Source organism: Cryptomeria japonica, chromosome 3 (assembly GCF_030272615.1).
Source record: "Cryptomeria japonica chromosome 3, Sugi_1.0, whole genome shotgun sequence".
Lineage (NCBI taxonomy): Eukaryota > Viridiplantae > Streptophyta > Pinopsida > Cupressales > Cupressaceae > Cryptomeria > Cryptomeria japonica.
In genome coordinates this window covers 406,514,952-406,534,481 of record NC_081407.1, presented here as the reverse complement: position 1 = coordinate 406,534,481, position 19,530 = coordinate 406,514,952, and the positions used below count along the sequence as shown (strand labels likewise).

General features: G+C 35.3%; 1 protein-coding gene across 2 annotated transcripts in view; it reads left to right on the top strand.

Moving 5' to 3' along the window:
• Nucleotides 1-19,530, top strand: part of LOC131035079 (ubiquitin C-terminal hydrolase 12) — a 225,024-nt gene that overhangs the window by 131,907 nt on the left and 73,587 nt on the right. For both annotated transcript variants that reach the window (XM_057966706.2, XM_057966707.2), the window contains exons 15-20: nt 15,036-15,158; nt 15,233-15,310; nt 15,752-15,840; nt 15,968-16,076; nt 16,315-16,383; nt 16,648-16,755. In XM_057966706.2, the coding sequence (XP_057822689.2) occupies nt 15,036-15,158; nt 15,233-15,310; nt 15,752-15,840; nt 15,968-16,076; nt 16,315-16,383; nt 16,648-16,755 (576 nt within the window). The remainder of the gene's footprint in view (nt 1-15,035; nt 15,159-15,232; nt 15,311-15,751; nt 15,841-15,967; nt 16,077-16,314; nt 16,384-16,647; nt 16,756-19,530) is intronic.

Sequence of the window (19,530 nt, the reverse complement as noted above, 5' to 3'; positions counted from 1 at the left end):
AGTCCCATTATAATATATATTTCCAAACAGGGTCAAAACCTCCAAAGGGTTTAGTTCCAATGGGACAAATTTCTCTTATGAGTTCGACATTGATTTGGAGCCAAATGCCATTGTATATTAACCTACAATATTGATAAACAATAAAAAATGTCTTTTCAAAAAGATAGCATTTTGAAAATGAATTTATAAAAATCATGTAAAATTTAAATGTTTGAAAAATTGAAACGTAATACAATAATATGGTAATTGAATTAATGAATTTGCTACTTTACCCGGGGATGTGTCTCCGGTTTTTTTTCTAGGCGTCCCCGTCTCGGGGACGTCCTAGGGATTGGGGACTCCTAGGGGATGTCCCCATAAATTCTGCATATTGACAAGAATTTTGACAATGAATTTTGACAATGAATTCTATAAGCAATTTGACTTTGACTCTCAATTTAACACAAATTTGGCATAAGAACTCTACTAGTTCTTATATGTAAGGTTCGATAATGTATTATGTGCATGCTTTATCCATGTTTTCATATGAATATTTTAAATTTCCCTATTTAAATCTTTCCTTTTTTTATATAGCCGTCCCCAAAATTGTCAAAAAAAATTCATCGTCCCCGAAATGCATACCCCCGCCTCCTACCATCCCTGTCCCGGAAACTCGGGGTAACATGGTGAATTTGACAAAAGTAACATCTTTTAGCCATAAAATGTAAACCCTACATTAAAAAAATTATGTAATTGTAAATCATTTAAATCTTAATCAACAAACAAATTTAGATAAATCAAATTAATTCAATGCTATAAAATATGTAAGTTTTACATATAATCTTAGAAATGATTTATAAATTTATATGCTTGAAATAAAGCAGAAAAAAAAAGGAACTAACCTTGTGGAAATCCGAAATTTCAAAAATTTGTAATTCAAATCCTTGGAAAACTCCAATTTGCTCTAGCATGCTCTAATGTTGTGTGTTAACATGGTTGAATAGGACTTTGAAATGCAAAAAAAATGTCTAATTTGTGTTATTTCTTTGTTTTTGGGAGCAATGAGTGAAGCAGTTGGACTTGCTAAGTTTCAATGAGTAATCACCAATAAACTCAATACAGGGGCTTGGTGAGTAATGTCCCCACACTTTGTACCATGGCAACCTAGCACCGCAATTTTGTAAAGTCTCTAAAGAGACAAAATTGCAATAATCATATACAAGGGAAGAGTCTATTGAGTGATCAGTGATTGAACAACAATTCTATATTGGACAGATATTAAGCAATTACATACAAGGAGGCATCGACTAATTAAGAGAAATCGAATTGGGGCAGATTTGTGAACGGATGTGGAAAGAACATTACACTCAGCTACATTAGAGTTGACAAGAAAAAGAGGAATGTAAGCATTGTGAAGGCTATCGTATCCAAGGATGCTGTAACATATACAAGCTACAGTTAGTGACTCCCCTAATATCAATTGGAGAATAGCGATTATGTCGAAGATGAATGGAGACCTCTTACAAAAGGATTGGCTATGAAATTTAAAACAACCATTAAGAAATTATGATATCGATAAGTGTTACCATTACGAACCATTACAAATCGATAAACAAGTAATAGCAATAATATATCGGTTATGGGTCATGAAGAGGTGACAATTGTCTATATCATCACTGGTGGAATATTTGGATGACAGCAAATTATGTTAGCGATCATCCAAACTGGTATCAAACATTGATTGATGCTATCGGTTACAATGTGTCCAATATAAGTCAGCAACTATGATTAGATGGCAGCAGTTGATTAATGGATCAGCAAATCACTTTGCAATGAATGGTTATATTAAGCATGAAGTAAGCAATCGACAAACATATTGATGCCCATCACCATAGGAGAAGCGGATTGTATAGCAATTATTGTAATCACTCTAATATCAGTCATGTTGAAGGAGAATTAGTATCACCAAGAACTAATTATACTCAGCGATTAACTAATCTATTAATTAGTTATTCAGTAAATGGTTAAGGATTAGAACAGCAATCATACTCAGCAATGCAAAGGCGGTGATTAGAAATAAAAAGTACGATTGGTATAAGTGACAATTGTTCATGGAAAGATGTAATTAAGAAACATGTCTCTTAGATATTCAAGAGATGCAACTCTTTGATGTTGCAAGGTATATATAAGGTTCGGTAGTTGATTAATGGATCAGCAAATCACTTTGCAATGAATGGTTATATTAAGCATGAAGTAAGCAATCAACAAACATATCAATGCCCATCACCATAGGAGAAGTGGATTGTATAGCAATTATTGTAATCACTCTAATATCAGTCATGTTGAAGGAGAATTAGTATCACCAAGAACTAATTATACTCAGCGATTAACTAATCTATTGATTAGTTATTCAGTAAATGGTTAATGATTAGAACAGCAATCATACTCAGCAATGCAAAGGCAGTGATTAGAAATAAAAGTACGATTGGTATAAGTAACAATTGTTCATGGAAAGATGTAATTAAGAAACATGTCTCTTAGATATTCAAGAGATGCAACTCTTTGATGTTGCAAGGTATATATTAAGGTTCGGCCCATCCAAATACCAGGGAAGGGGTTTACAATCGGATTGCATAAAACAACCCTCAAAGGACCTCTAGACATCCGAGTAATAAGGGGATATAAGGCTCAGTGGAACCACGAACCTATGAAGTCGGGGATGTGCAATTAGGAGGAAGTATTAAAATGGCATCGCAGAAGCAGATTAGAGACGGCGATAATATATTCAGATCGCCATCAGTTATCATCGCAGTTATAATGGATATTGGATCAGACAAGCGAACAAATATTTGCTCAGGGTCCCCGTAGACTGATCAGCGTCAGATATCTCTCATTCACATTAAGGCAAGTATCAGAAATAACAAGCGATGTCTATTTTCAGATCAGTCTAGTTCCAACCCATATCGTCTTCATTCTAAGAGAGTTATCAGAGACAGCAACTTTTGGGTCCGTACCTAACATTATTGTAATAGACATAAAGGTATACCAAGAAATAAATTTTTGTATATAGTGAAGCTCGCAGATATCAAGATAGTAAACTGTATAGATACTTATATCAATATAATCCATTCCCTTGTTCTTACATATTGAAAGACCTCTAGATTGATTGAATAAGGTTTCCTATCAGGTATTCATATTGATCTTATTGTCCAAGACATTTGGATAAAGTATAATCATTGCAGACCAAAGATAATTTCCATCATCGTTATAATTAAATTAATAACAAGGAGGTAGATACTTGCAATAAGTGTATTGTTACTATCCCAAATTCATTCGGAGTATAATTTTCAATTAGAAGAGGTCTCTTGCAACTGAAATTATAAGGAATCAGTTTTAAATTCTAGAAGATTACAAAGCGGGACATTACAGTTGAAATAATCGCAGAGTTATGAATGAACTAACATATGACATGGTGATTTGATTATGAGACAGCTGGTTTATTTATTTTGTGATGATATGACCTGCAAGGCAAGGTGGCAAATCATGGTTTGACAGATGCATAAGATAGCAGCTAAGAAGTGACAAAACAGCGAACTATAATATCACTGAATTTCTACGGAGAAGAAAAGCATGAAGTATACAAAGAATTAAATATATAATAAATAAAGGAGAGAATAAGCAGATGCTGTATGGAAAAATAATGCTATATTAGATTTGCTTATGAAACAAAATGTTCATACAGATATAAAAGAGGGAATGTTGGAAACTTATCAAGATAAGTTTTTCTTCCAAAAACTATTCTTAGCATTATGAGTTGAATATTATAGTAAAATGCCTTCAAAATTAATGAAATTATATTTATAAATGTATGACAATTCTCACTTTAAGTTAGAAATGTTGTTTCAGGTTTAAATCAAGGTGAATCCCGAATGGGCACATTACACATTGACTAACCAATGTTGGTTTGATGATGTTTGCCTACGAGTCGAACCAATGAAGACACAAGTTTATGCCTTCAACCTAATATTCCTTGCAGACTTGATGTTTGTGCAGCAATGGTGGTCAGGAATGTATATGTACGATGATTGTACAGTCGTTTTGATCATATAGCCTTACAGAATTTTGCCTACTATAATATTCAAATCCAAAAATAGCTTCTATTTTTCTGGCACCAAATCCTATCGTGTCTTATGTGGATATATAGGTTTCTTGGTCTTTTGAGCTCAACCATGAGGTTTGTTTGGCACCAAGATACACCTTTTGAAAGATTTTTGCTGAAACTCTCCAAATAGAGGAAGAGGAATTGCAGATCCGGGGCACTGATATCATGTAATAGTTGTTGATCAATTCCACATTAGTGCATAGATCACTTGCAACCAAAAGAACTTTCCATATAAAATAGAAGTAGCGGAAATGCTATGAAACCAGAGAATTCATTAGTTGCAAAAATGGAACTGCTACAATATACAATAAGGAAACTGTTGTAATAAAGACAAGGATTAATTTGGAGGACATACTATGATCATGTCATGTCTTAATCCTATGATACGAGGCACAAAAGTTAAATGATCTAGTAAGCTCAATTATTGTAAGTGTGAATAGGATCTAATATGAAATTAGTTAGGTAATATGACATGCTCAAACCAACACCACTTATCAACTTGTTGGTTGTTGCCTTTGCCTTTGTTCATCATGGATGATATTGATTTTTTATCATTTGGAACAAAAAATTTGGAATTTTGTGGTTGCTTTTGTGTAGGGGAATTTTTCTTTTGCACAAAGGTTGTGGAATTGGATTCCTATATGGGATTATTCTTGTGTGAGGAGAGATTTTGCTTGAGCTTAGCCTTATCTTCAATCTTGAATCCACCATCGAATGCTTGGACCAATGTATCTCAATTTGGAAACTCCAGTTTTGCATGAATATAAGGTGATAATTTGTTGATGTATTTAAGCACTTTGTGTTGCCTTGGGGTGTTCTTATGTAGGCATGGACCTAGTTGGTGTACTCATCAGCTGATTGCTCCTTATGCTATCTCAATTATTGGAACTTCATGTACTCATTCTCAAAGTGTCATGAGGTAGTAGTATTCCACTCGTAAAGCACCGACAAAGTAATGATTTGTCCAAATACATTGTTAACCATTACATATTTGAGTTTGCAAAAGACTTTTAGCAAAGAGTGTTACTTCTATTCAACACAGAAATGAATAAGTTACAATAGATGTTATAGATAGCAAGGCCAAGAATGAGAATTCCCATAATCAGAAATGGGTAATCACATCAGATTAATTTGCTAAGACCATAGCAGCAAAAATCTTCTGGTGAAAAAATCAGTAAACTATTAGTTTGCAAAAGACTTCTAGCAAAGAGTGCTACTTCTATTCAAGACAGAAATGAATAAGTTACAATAGATGTTATAGATAGCAAGGCCAAGAATGAGAATTCCCATAACCAGAAATGGGTAATCACATCAGATTAATTTGCTAAGACCATAGCAGAAAAAATCTTTTGGGGAAAACATAAGCAAACTAAAAGTATGATTTTTTTTGAAAAAATCACATTAAAAAAAGAGTAAAAAATGTAGAAAAAGAGACAAAAACTACTTGTTTTTTAAATTCAAAGGCATTTCCATAGCATAGAGATATAGCGAGCAAATAAAATAGATAATTTAGCCCATACATTATCCAAATGAGAAGTTTGTCTAAATAGTAGAATAAAGTGTAGCCTGTAAGCTTTGCTAGTAGTTTGTATGAAGTTGATAAAGTTATTGCTAAGTTAACAATAAAAGATTTCATTGAATGATATGCGTGTATACCTCCAGTCTTTTGTATGATGTCAGTGGATGGTAAAATGCTACTACATTGCATTCCAAATTATTATTAATATCAAAAGAGTGTTTATTCATGGAGATGACACGATCATAACAAACTCTAAAACCTTTTAAAACTTTGTAAGAACTGGAAACAACTACAATAAACATGTTTGCATCTCAAAAGGGTAAAAGAAAAAAAAAACATTTTATCACTGAAAATTTTGCAAGTAGGTAACTTCAAAGAATGTATCATCCAAATAAAAATCTAAGCAATCGATATGAAGAGAAACCATTTCTTATAATAGGTAGAGTCAAATGGGCATGAGTTATGCATTTTCAAAGATTCAAGATACAAAACCAAGTCGCACTCAAAAGCTTTGCTATTAAACCAAACCTAGACACAAAACACATTTAAGGATAGATATGCATAATATTAAAACATGAATACAAAATCACAATCACCAAGATTTTGATGTCACCAAGATTGGACATCTTGGAACAATATTGGGTTACATATAAACATCAAGCTGATGTTTTTATGCAGCCAAGGGAATTTTTACTAAAAATTTAGAGAAGGATAAAATCATAAAATATTACGAAGACAAAGATTGTAATTTTTGTGCCCTAGATCAGTAATCAGATTTATGTCTTTTAATTATGCCCTAGTTTGTTAATCAGATTTGTAACATTTTAGTAAACCATAATTCAGTAAACTTAGAAATGAAGGAAGTAAACAAGAGACAAACACAAATACCTTGGGAAAACCTCCAAGGAGGAAAAACCCAGCATTAAAGACCCACAGGCCAGATTATATATTCTCCCTTAATAGCACAAGTACAATACTTAGCTTCCTTTTCAGATCTGATCCCTTTTGTATGACAGATCTGCACTTCTAGACAAGTTCGCACAATCCTTGTGCTATTAAGGGAGAAGTTCGCACAATCCTAGACAAGTTTGCACAATCCTTGTGCAAATTCACACCTTTTACTTGCAGAGCTAATTTGCTGAATGCATCAATGATTGAATTGTATTTGCAAGATGACTTTATTTATATGAGTCATTAGCCTTTATTAATATCCAAGTCGGCCTCCTTCTTTTGGCGCCAATTTATTTATTGTGGCGTGGAGCATTTAGGGTGGCGTGGAAGTGTAAGGCTAGGCTCAATCTTGGGGGCACGTTACCCTTTTAGGATAGGGCCCAGTCCTAAATGGGTTTGGATGTTGCCTTAAGGCAATCCGAACCCATATTTACCTAGTTACAAACAACACTCCCTCTTAACTAGGGAAGAAGAGAATACATAATTTGAACCTTTAGAGTTCCATCTAGCACACAAGCATAGAATGGATCTAGCACACAAGCATAGAATGGATCTAGCACACAAGCATAGAATTACATCTTCCACCTAGCACACAAGCATAGGATGGTTCTAGCACACAAGCATAGAAAGTGTAATACACAAGTGGGTCTTTACATAATTACAATTTTCCATCTAGCACACAAGCATAGATTGGACACAATTCATTCTTGCACACAAGCAAAGAATGATCAAAGTGCTGCAGATAGAGTCACTGAGATTGGAGCTCCCTCTCAATCAGGGTTCTGTTTTCCACAATACCAAGTCTGTCTCTGAAGTATTCGAACTTCACTCTGGATAAAGGTTTGGTAAGGATGTCCGCAACCTGTTCATCCGTGCTAATGTACTTTAGTTGAATGGCGCCTCTTTGCACCATATCCCGAATGAAGTGATAGTGCGTTTCCAAATGTTTGGACCGGTCATGGAATACAGGATTTACCAACATCTTTATACAGCTTTGATTATCACAATGAATCCAACAAGGAGTTTGCGAAGCCACACTGCTTCTCTGGATGCAACAGATGCTGCAATGTACTCAGCTTCTGCAGTGCTCAATGCTACGGAAGATTGCTTTCTACATGCCAAAGAGATCATTGCAGAACCTAAGTTGAAGCAGATACCCGAAGTACTTTTCCTGTCCTTGACGCTTCCTGCCCAATCTGAATTTGAATAGCCTTCCAAGAAGATTGAAGTGTTAAGCGAATACTTCAGCCCATAACCAATAGTGCCACGCAGGTATCTTAGGATGTGCTTGGCAACCACCAGGTGAACAAGTTTAGGCAAGCTCATGAACTAACTGAGGGCATTCACAGCATAACAGATATCAGGCCTTGTATTGACTAGATACATTAATGATCCAATCAGTTGCCTGTACTCAGATGGATCTACAAAATTAGAGTTAGCTGCAGAAACACTTAACTTCTTCAAGTTAGATTCCATAGGAGTATGCATGGGTTTACAATCCATCATTCTAAATCTTTTCAGAATATCAATAGTATATTTTCCTTGACTTAGAAAAATTTCATTGGATTTTTGCCATACTTCTAACCCTAGGAAGTAATGCATTAGTCCTAAATCCTTCATTTCAAATTCTAAGGCTAATTCTTTCTTACATCTTATGATTAATTTATTTTCACTAGTGAGAAATAAATCATCCACATACAAAACCAAAATAAGCATATCATCATTATAAACCTTTAAGTAAATGTTAGCATCAGCATCATTCTTACGAAATCCTAAGCTTAGTAAGTACTTATCAATTCTTTCATACCAAGCCTGAGGAACCTGTTTGAGCCCATATAAGGTTTTCTTCAACCTGCAAACGTGAGAATCTCTTTTATGGATTACATAACCTTCTGGTTGCTTAATATAGACTTCCTCCTCAATAACACCATTGAGGAAGACTGTCTTAACGTCCATTTGATGCAGTTCCCAACCTTTGGCTGCAGCAATAGCTATTATAGATCTAATAGAAGTATATCTAGCAAGAGGAGCAAAAGTTTCTTCATAATCTATTCCTTCCTTTTGAGAAAAACCACGAGCTACAAACCTAGCTTTGTATTTTTCAATACTACCATCAGCATTATGCTTAATTTTAAACAACCATTTAGAGGAAACAACAGACTTACCTTTGGGTCTGGGTACAATGTCCTAGACATCATTCTTGATGATAGACCCATACTCTTCATCCATGGTTGATTTCCAAGCATGATGGGACATAGCTTCTTCGACATTGTGAGGTTCAGACTCTCTTGCAGACTCCTGATCCGGTTTTGTTGGGTCATTCTGAACTTCCTGATCCGGAAGGTCAGTAGACTCCTCCTGTATCTCAGGGTTAGCATCAACTATTGAATCTTGATTTTCAAGCACCATATCATTAGTGTTAGATAATGAACCTTTAGATCTTTTGAAAGCAATATCTTCTTCAAGAGTTACATCTCTACTTACCTCAACATACCTTTGGCCTGAAATGTAGATCCTGAAGGCTTTGGAAGATTCGCTGTATCCCACTAAGATGCCTTTCTTTCTAGATGGATCCAACTTGGTTCGTTTTTCTTTAGGCACATGAACATACACCAGGCTCCTGAATATCCTTAGGTGGCTGATGTCAGGTTTGATTCCTGTAAAGGCTTCTTCAGGAGTTACAACCTTTAGGGCACGATGAGGACATCTATTATGAATATAAACTGCTGTTTTGGATGCTTTCTTCCATAGAAAAGGTTGCAGGTCTTGATCATGGATCATGGCTCTTGCAGCTTCAACAATGGTCCTGTTCTTTCTTTCAGCAACTCCATTTTGCTGAGGATTGTAGGGAACACATAGCTCCCTCTTAATTCTTGCCTTAACACAAAAGTCATAGAAACTACTTGAGGTGTATTCACCTCCATTGTCAGACCTTAAACATTTAATTTGATTTCCTTTAGTGTTTTCAACTAAGGCTTTGAATTCTTTAAATCTGTTTAGGACTTCTTCAGGCTCTTTGGATTTAAGAAAGTAGATCCATGTTTTCCTAGAGAAATCATCTATGAAGATAACATAATACAGGAAACCGCTAGGAGATGCTACAGACATAGGACCACATAAATCTGAATGAATAAGTTCTAACTTTTCTTTAGCCCTACTATCGCTTTTATGAATAGGATTCTTTACATTCTTACCCATTGCACAACCTTTACAAGCATCATCATGAGATAAACTAAGTTTAGGCATACCTTTAACCATTTTACCGAGAGTGGGAAGAGCTTGAAAGTGTAGATGTCCAAGTCTTCTATGCCATAGCTTGCATGATTCAGGGGCCTCATGGATGAGAGCTTGAATTGGATTAGATGCAAGCTTATATAAACTATCACATCTATTCCCAATAACACGAGCAATTTTGAGATTAGATTTCTTAGACCAAGCGAGTACTTTCCCTTCAGAAAATGCTATTTGCAAACCCTTATCTTCTAAGGCAGAAATGGAAATAAGATTTCTTTTAATACCAGGTACAAAGAGAATATCACAGAGTTGTAAGGAAATACCAGAATCTAGTTTTAAAGAGGTAGTACCAGAACCTTTTACCGAGTATCGAGCATCATCACCGATTACCACATGAAGGTTGGTGTCCTTTTCAATCAGATCTGAAAGATGCTCACGAAAACCTGAGATGTGTCTGGAGGCACCATTGTCAAGTATCCACGTATTACTGTTCGTAGGAACATTGCTAGATAGAGCAGAGATAAGAAGATAATCCTCACTTTGTTCGGCAACTTCATTTAAATTGACTTCCCTTTCCTTTGGATCATTTTGACAATCTTTGGCATAGTGACCGTACTTATCACATCTGAAGCAACAAATGTGAGAGGAATCTCTTGACTTCTTCCTTGGATCATAGGAGGAGGATCTAAAATCTTTGCTTCTCTTTTCTTTCTTCCAATGTCCACCTTTCCTTGATTTAGCTAATAGAACATGATTATCTTTGTGAGAGTTCTTGAGTTTTCCTCTTACCTCAATTCGAGATTCCTCTTCGATGCAATCAGATTGAAGACGCTCAAAGTTGGGACGATCGGCTCTTCCACCAATGCTACGAATGAATGGTTCCCATTCATCAGGTAGACCATTTAATGCAATCATCGCAAGATCTTTATCCGAGATTTGGCAATCAAGAGTACTTAGCTTGTCCTTTAGTTCATTGATCTTCATGAAGTAGGCTATGATTGAGTCTTCTTCTTTCATTTTCATGTGAAGAAGGTGCTGTCTTAGAGCAAGAGCCCTGCTGAGGTTGTTGACTTCATACATCCCTTCCAAGTGTTTGATCATTTCCTTGGCAGACGCAAATTTTGATATGACAGTGACAAGATGATTCTTGACGGATTCGATTATGATCTTCCTAGCCTTGAGGGAGTCTTTCTTGAACTGCTTCAGCTCTTCAGCATCTTCTGGAGGGGACAGCCCTTTTTCTTCTACGAATTTCAGCAGATCATTCTCTTCAAGGATCAATAGAATATGGACTTTCCAAGCAGCAAAATTAAAGGCTCCGTCAAGTCTATCTTCAGCCCTCAAACCTGACATTTTAATCTCAAAACAAACAGCAGCTATATGCAACAAATGATTTACTAAAATCTGAAGTTAGTGACACCTTAGCTTTGATACCATGTAATTTTTGTGCCCTAGATCAGTAATCAGATTTATGTCTTTTAATTATGCCCTAATTTGTTAATCAGATTTGTAGCATTTTAGTAAACCATAATTCTGTAAACTCAGAAATGAAGGAAGTAAACAAGAGACAAACACAAATACCTTGGGAAAACCTCCAAGGAGGAAAAACCCAGCATTAAAGACCCACAGGTCAAATTATATATTCTCCCTTAATAGCACAAGTACAATACTTAGCTTCCTTTTCAGATCTGATCCCTTTTGTATGACAGATCTGCACTTCTAAGCTCTTCAAGTCTGCACCAAAACGGCCTATGTCCTCCTGGACAAGTTCGCACAATCTTAGACAAGTTCGCACAATCCTTGTGTAAATTCACACATTTTACTTGCAGAGCTAATTCGCTGAATGCATCAATGATTGAATTGAATTTGTAAGATGACTTTATTTTTATGAGTCATTAGCCTTTATTAATACCCAAGTCGGCCTCCTTCTTTTGGCACCAATTTATTTATTGTGGCGTGGAGCATTTAGGGTGGCGTGGAAGTATAGGGCTGGGCTCAATCTTGGGGGCACATTACCCTTTTAGGATAGGGCCCAGTCCTAAATGGGTTCGGATGTTTCCTTAAGGCAATCCGAACCCATATTTACCTAGTTACAAACAACAAAGATGACCTCCACATAACTTTACCTCTTCACTTCTAGCAATGAGACTAGGTAAAAAAAATGAAACTATAGCATTGTCACATTCTTCAAGTAAAGCAATGATATGATTGAGAGGCTAAATCAGCATTGAATTCAAGTCATCTAGCGAAGAATGCGGATTATTTCTTTCCAAATAACTGATTTAGAAGGCTACCACTGTAGAAGAAGATAGATCATCAAATGTTTGTTTGCACCAAATTCTTAACGCATGATAGCTTCGGTAAGATAAATGATTGAATGAGAGATAAAATGAAGTCTCTCATTCAATCATTTATCATATTGAAAACTATGATAAAAACTTCAAGCAATTAAGTCCTCTTTGATAGCCATTCTACATTTGCATATAAACAACCTATTGATAATCATACTATGTATTTTGGTTATGTTCATCGATCTATTAAATCTTGTATTTAGATATATATTGATTAACATAAATAATGTTAAATAAATGATTAATGAAAACACCGATTAATATATATCGGGCTGCATATATATTATCGGGTTACATATGATATGTTGGGTGGCAATATAACGAAGATCAACGATAGTTATCGGTGTGTTAGTCTACATCGATAGTTATCGGTTGTTAAGGCTAACACACCGATAACTATCGGTGTAGACTAACATTAAGCCAACACCGATAGACATCGGTTGCAATACTACTCCCACCGATTGGCATTAACGTTGAACATGCATTTGTTTAGTATAAACAAAGAGGCACGATCAAGTAATGTCTTGTTCGGTCATGACCGATCAAGGCATTGCTTGACCGTGCCCCATTTGTTACATACTTATATTGAGTGGCATTCGTGAGATAGGACATAGAAAATATGAAATGCTCCTCTCACCTGCCACAAACAAGAAGATAGTCAGATATATACATTAAGGAAATAATAAAGTTATTTAATAGAATATAACTTGCATTTTGAATGTAAATTGAACATCATTTACACAAATCGCCAACCAATCTTCACAATAACAATTCACTTGTGCAGAAAATCGAGAATGATTAGGGCATTCGATGTAGATAAGAAGTAGACACAAAATTAAACCATGTGTGATAGTGTATTAACAGTATTGTATAAATCCTAGCATTTGAATATAGAAAAAACTGAATTATGATAAAGTAGACACAAAATATGAATTATGAACAACAAGCTTAAATATAAGTTATAACAGTAAAATATGAGCTCTTTGGACAGAAGCCCCAACTAGATAAAATAGATTTAGCATTTTTTATCTTGTTAATTTAGATTGAAAGATCCTTGTGATGTGCACATTGAAAATTTTATTTTACAGATTATTCATCTATTTGTATGTGCTGGTTTAATTTTGTGTAAATACCATTTATATGGTGTAAAGCTATAGAATGTATTTGCAGCAGTGTTACAACAAAAAATCGTATACCTCCAACTCAAATGCACTACCTCTTCTCTCCATGCAAGTTTACAATTAGTTGCGCCTTCTATGCACGTATCAGCAAGCTCCAGGTTGGAGTCGTGCCCTAAAAATGTTGCATGACAGCATTGTTCATAAATCATTTCATGAGTTTTGAGGGTTTCATAGGCTGGCAGGAGTTTGATTAAGGTTTCAGACATGGTTTAAACATGAAAAAATCACAATCAAGGGTTTTTAAAAAGACAAGATTTTTTGGGGGAAAATATCGCTTGCGGTACTAATTCGCGAAAAATGGATATAGATCTCAATTTTTTGGAGTTTTTTGCTTCTATGGCTAAGACTATTCTTCTAGTATCTGATCTTCAATGTGAAAAATCAGTTGTCTATATGTATAATATAGTTACAAGATGTTAGAAAGTAGTTATAGATTAATCCATAGCCTATAATTTGACCTACTAATGGTTGAGATGCTCATGGTTGACATTCTAGTTTGACGGTCTCTAGATGAAACATTATGAAAGTGCTAGTTGGGTGAGGTTATTTTTCAAGTGTGTGATTAACCTCTTGGTACTCATGTAGATAGGTTCATGTATGGTAGTGTGAGGTGTTGTGGAGGTTTGCATGCTGACCCAAAGTGATTTTAAAGCTTGCATGTCGGCACAAAGTGTTTAGCCATATGTTGTTTGGAATTATTTTGAGTACAATAGTGCTCTAGATATTCCTTTTTACGGTTTATGTAGTCGATGTAATGGTTTGTATTAATGGATATTCTTTTTTATAGTCTTGTTGACACTTAATTTTAACCAACCTGGTTTTGAATTCTTTGGTTTGATTTGGAACATGAGATTGAAGATTAATCACTTCAAATTTGGTTGGTGATTTGGTTCCTTTTAGTTCAAGGGGTAGAGTTTTGGGATCCTAATTTAGGACTTGATAAGAAGGTAATGGAAGGTTTTATATTATCATACTTTGACATGTGATACATTCTAAATAGATGGTGTTCTAGTACTTTATATAGGTTGAGTTTTCTGTCCTTCCCCTTTGTATCAAGAATGCTTTCTACAGCTGCAAACTTAGGTCCTTGGGTTATTTAACTTGAGTTTGTGAGAGATGCCCACTGTTGTCAATTAGTTCACCAAAGAGGATTGTCTCTTTGGGTGTCCCTTGGCATTCAATTTGGTGATATGCTTTAGTCTATGAACATGTCTACGAACCAAATTCCTATATTTAAATGCTTCTTGGGTGCCTCTCCTTGCCTTGTTCCTCCACAAGAATGATCCATGAATTTTTTAGTTAGGATACATAGCAAGTTAGCAATAATAGTTTTATGTCACATGGACCTTTCCTTGTATTCTCTTGACTCCAAGATGGCTTCCTACATTGAGCATTTTCTTTAGATTATTGACAAGACCATCATTAGGTTTGACTATCTTCAACATCATTGGTCACCTGGCTTGAGGATCTTCCTTGGTTGAATGAGGGTGTATTCTCAGTTGTATTTTTTGAGATACATGATCATATTCAATGTGATGATGTGAAATATCATCTCTGTTATCTTGAGGGCGAAGAATGAGGAGCATTTATAAAGTACAATGTTTGTTTCAAGAAAATTATTTTCATCTTATTAAATTAGTTGACCTTTTGTTTTGTAGGAAGATGTTGCAATAGAATTTGGTATCCCTGTGCAATTTCTGCGATTTTGGCTGTGGGCAAAGCGTCAAAACCACACATACCGTCTGAACAGGCCTTTGACACAACTGGAGGAATCCCAATCTGTAAGCAATCTGTTTGTCACTGTGGATTATTAGATTTTATCATTTCTTGCCCTTACTGTTGTACTTGTTTACAGGTTGGCTACTTAAGGGAGTCTTTTAATAAAGCACCTGTTGCAGAATTGAAACTATTTATGGAAGTTGAATATGGTCCGGTAAACTCCTATATTGAATACATGTGTTGATATTTTCAATATGGAGCATGTTTTGGAGCTCCTTGGGTATTAAGTTTGTATGTTTAAACATTCAAGATTAAAGTAGAAAATATGTATAGGTATTTCTATCAATTTATGCTTTTATGGTTAGAATGCAAACACTGCTTTTGTAAGAATGGCGGTTTGGTATTTTTTTCTCATTTGTCTTGTTTATATATACATATACATGTCATTGTAAAATAATAATCACATTCAAGACAGATATTCTCTAGTAATTAATTAATCGTGTCTTTTCAGCATATGGTATAAAGGGGCCCTGTAAAGAACCTTATAGGAAGTTTGAGATGGTGTGAGACTAGGCAATTGGTAGAGTTTGATTCGTAGAGCTTAGATGTATAATGCAAGCAATAATTTTTTCATTGCGGATTGCATAAATTATAGGATTTCCGTGTCCTCCAGCCTCCTGAGAAAACAAAGGAAGATATACTTGTTTTTTTCAAACTTTATGATCCAGAAAAAGAAGAGCTCAGGTAATAGTTTTAGCTTTCTCCTTTCTGGCACAATATATGGTTTAGAACATTCTTTACTTTTGATTCTAAAGCTTAGTGAAAAACTTTTCTCTGTGTTACATATTTTAATTATTAGTGTGGATCTCAGGTATGTTGGGAGGCTTTTTGTTAAGGCTGGAGGAAAACCTACAGAAATAATGCCACAATTGAATGCCATGGCTGGTTTCCCACCAAATGAGGAAATTGAACTTTTTGAGGTTAGTCCAAAAGCAACTGGTGGAATATTTAGACAGATTGATCAGTAAAGGTCCTGCGTGATACAATCTGATTATAATTATTTGCTTTTAGCAAGCCTCTTTAAAAATTATGTCACATTTTCTCAAACAGTTGTTTTAAGAAGAAGTTGTTTGTGCTTATTAAATGCTGCTAAGTTGTTCTCATTTTAGGTTCCCTTATGCTGTAGCATTTCTGGTATGTGTTTGTCATAATTGTCAGGAAATAAAATTTGAGCCAAATGTCATGTGTGAGATCATTGAAAAGAGAATTTCTTTTCGAGCTAGCCAGGTTAGTTTTTTCCTCTTCCTTGCTGTTATCCTCTGAATGGTTACTTTATGTTTATTATTAATTTGTTTATTTTGGAAACATTATGGAATATTTTTAATCAGAGTGACCATGTTGTAGGTACTAGCTTATGTCTTCACAGGTCTATTCTTGTTTTGGGCACGATAGACAATATGTACTTTCACATGTATATTTTGGTCAGTTTAGTTCATCATTTAGAATACTTCTAGCTTACAGGGTCTTTTATGATTTGGTTTAAACATGCAGCTTGAAGATGGGGACATCATTTGTTATCAGAAAGCTCTCACAGGTGATGAGGATATATATCGATATCCGGATGTTCCTTCATATTTCGATTACGTTCGTAACAGACAGGTACAGAACTAAAACCTTTTGCACTGCATAATTTCAATCCTTCATTCCACCATTCCAATTTCTTTTGGAGTGTTATATTCATATTGCTGCGCTCCTTCTGATTAATTTGAAGTTTTAGTAAAGTGTAGATCATCTTGTGTCTTGTCATATATGCACAGAACAGTGTAATGACATAGGTTAATGTTTATGTCCATAGATTTATGGCATTGGTGCATCTGCTATTATTTTATAAATTGCTTTAGTGTTAAACAACTTTGCAAGATTATTCTGGCTGCGATTGTTGCTTCCTGATTAAAGGTAAAAGGGTAAATGTTTTTTTTTAAGATCACAGCCAAGCTAGATGCCAATTTGGCATATGAAACCCACCTTATGTATTTCCCTCAGGAAATTTCTTTCAATTTATCTTATATTGGTTGAGTTTTGTACTCCTGGATTTGACCTCACAACCAAGCTTAGGAGGTAATCAAACCTTTCTATTTGATCTGCTACTAGAGTACATAGCACCTGCCCTTGCTTCAGCAGAAATTTTATCATAGGTTGGTGTTCTTTTTTTATTCACTACACTTTGTCTTGTAATTAATTTTCTTTTTGCATCTTTACACCTAAGTTACTGGCTATGGTAGGGTTGGGTATTATATCTACATACCCAACCTCTATATAAAATCGAAAAAGCAACCTCTATATAAAATTCATATATATGTATATATACTACGTTTTGATGTATCATATATAAATAATTGCATAGAATCTTTGATAGTATGATACTTCATCATTGATCAATGATAGTGCTAAAGATAATATCAATTGTTAATTGATAGTTCAAAATTTCAATATTTGTATCTTATATCATATATGTTTAGGAGTCTAGAGTCAAGATTAAAATGAAACTCGTTACAATTACAAAATTTGAAAAAATATAATAAAAAAATTGTATATTGGTCTTCAATTTTCATCAAAAGCATCTAGAATGAACTCATCGCTTGGTTCAACACCATTTCAACCACAAGAAAATGGAGCGCCACTCCCACTAGGTACATTGGTCTAAAAGCCCCATCATCATCTACATTGACTCTAGCACGCTCTACAATAGATGCATCAAAGTTCACACACAACAAAACGAACCTCTTTATAAAATCCAAAAAGGAACCTCTATATAAAATCCAAAAATCATCCTCTATAAAAAATCCAATAATCAACATAAAATCTCTCCATAACTCTACCAAATCTTCTTGTATTTGAATGAACAATTGATGCATGAGCATTTGAGGATGTAGGGCAATCCTACATCATCTAAAATAATGTCAATTCTTAATTTAGTTAAGGTTAGGGAAATTAAACTAAATGCAAGCTACTATAGTTCTCCATGTACCTAGGAAAGTGTCCAAGTGGACATAGGGGGTTGAAATTATATAATATTTGTGGCCCATGTTTAAAGACAATTGTAATTTTCATGTGTGGGAACATATATCTATTATTTATGATGCAAAATCAAGAAATTTTCCACCTTGGAGTGGATTTGGGGAAGGGAAAGAGTCATGCATACACGTCTTGGTGGTTGCAAAGAGGAATGGGAAAAAACACCTCTTTAGGTACCCACTTGGTAAAATTGAATAGATACCACCTTAGGTGCCTCCTAGGGAATTGGAAGAGTCATCTATCGGCTATGTGTTTCTGTTCTTGATGGCCACGTGTTGTTCATCAAGAGGGGGTGTGGGATTTCCAAGAGGCATAAAGAGTACTATAAATTGGGGCTTTGATGGGGAGGGATTCTCAAAGAGAGTCACACCTAGCTCAATAGGTAGTCGAATGATGTTTTAGTGGGCTCCTATCACTCTTCACTTGTCCTTTAACAAGTCAAACACTCAAACTCTCTTGGAGTGCTCCCTATCAATTTGTGCTCTTTAGTTGCTTCAGGCATGATTGAGATTCACAAGGGTAAATCTAACCATTATGCTATCCAACTCTCCAACAGGTACTTGCAGGGGTTTTAGGGGGTGTTTTATAGGTGTTTCAACTCCAATCAAATGATTCTTCAATTGGTTTTTCATCATTTTCTCATCACTCCCTCTTTCTCCTATTTTCTAGGCCTAGTAGCCCTAGAGCCCCAATTAGCCCTACCTTACCGGTTTTTGGGCAATTATGCAAAAATCTCTCAAAGAACCTTCCAACTCCTTTGGTGATTTGAGTACCCTTTTAGACAAACTTTTGAATCTACTAGGGTAGACAATCTGATCAGTCCTTTTTGGTACGGATCCCAAAAATGGCACTTTTGAGGGGTTTTGAGCTAGCAGACTTCTTCAAAAGGTTTTAATGCTTTTTGCACCCTATCACACCTCCACCTCTTCAATAAGGCTCTGTCCTGCATCACACTTGCATGCCAAACACTTGGCACATTCACAACTGTTCATCCCTGCAAGCAAATACAACGTTTTCAATCATTTTCCTAACCGAGCTATGACTGAGCTCGCCTAGGAAATGATGGCAAGTTGCTTCCAAACAACTTGTAGGCCATTACAAAACATATTTACATTGTACAAGGGTTCCATGACTTGAATCCCAAGGCCCATTGAGCAAAACTCAAGGGATTTCAAGTTGGAACCATGACTAGGCTCTTGAACCCTTGCTTAGGCCGAGAGCAATACAACTTTGTAAACACACTTCAAAATTGCACCAAGGAAAGACAAAGACACCTCCTGAGCAATAAAATATCATCCACAAAACCACCATGAAATAACAGTAGCAAGATCAATCCATTATGTATGGACTGCTGCTCCA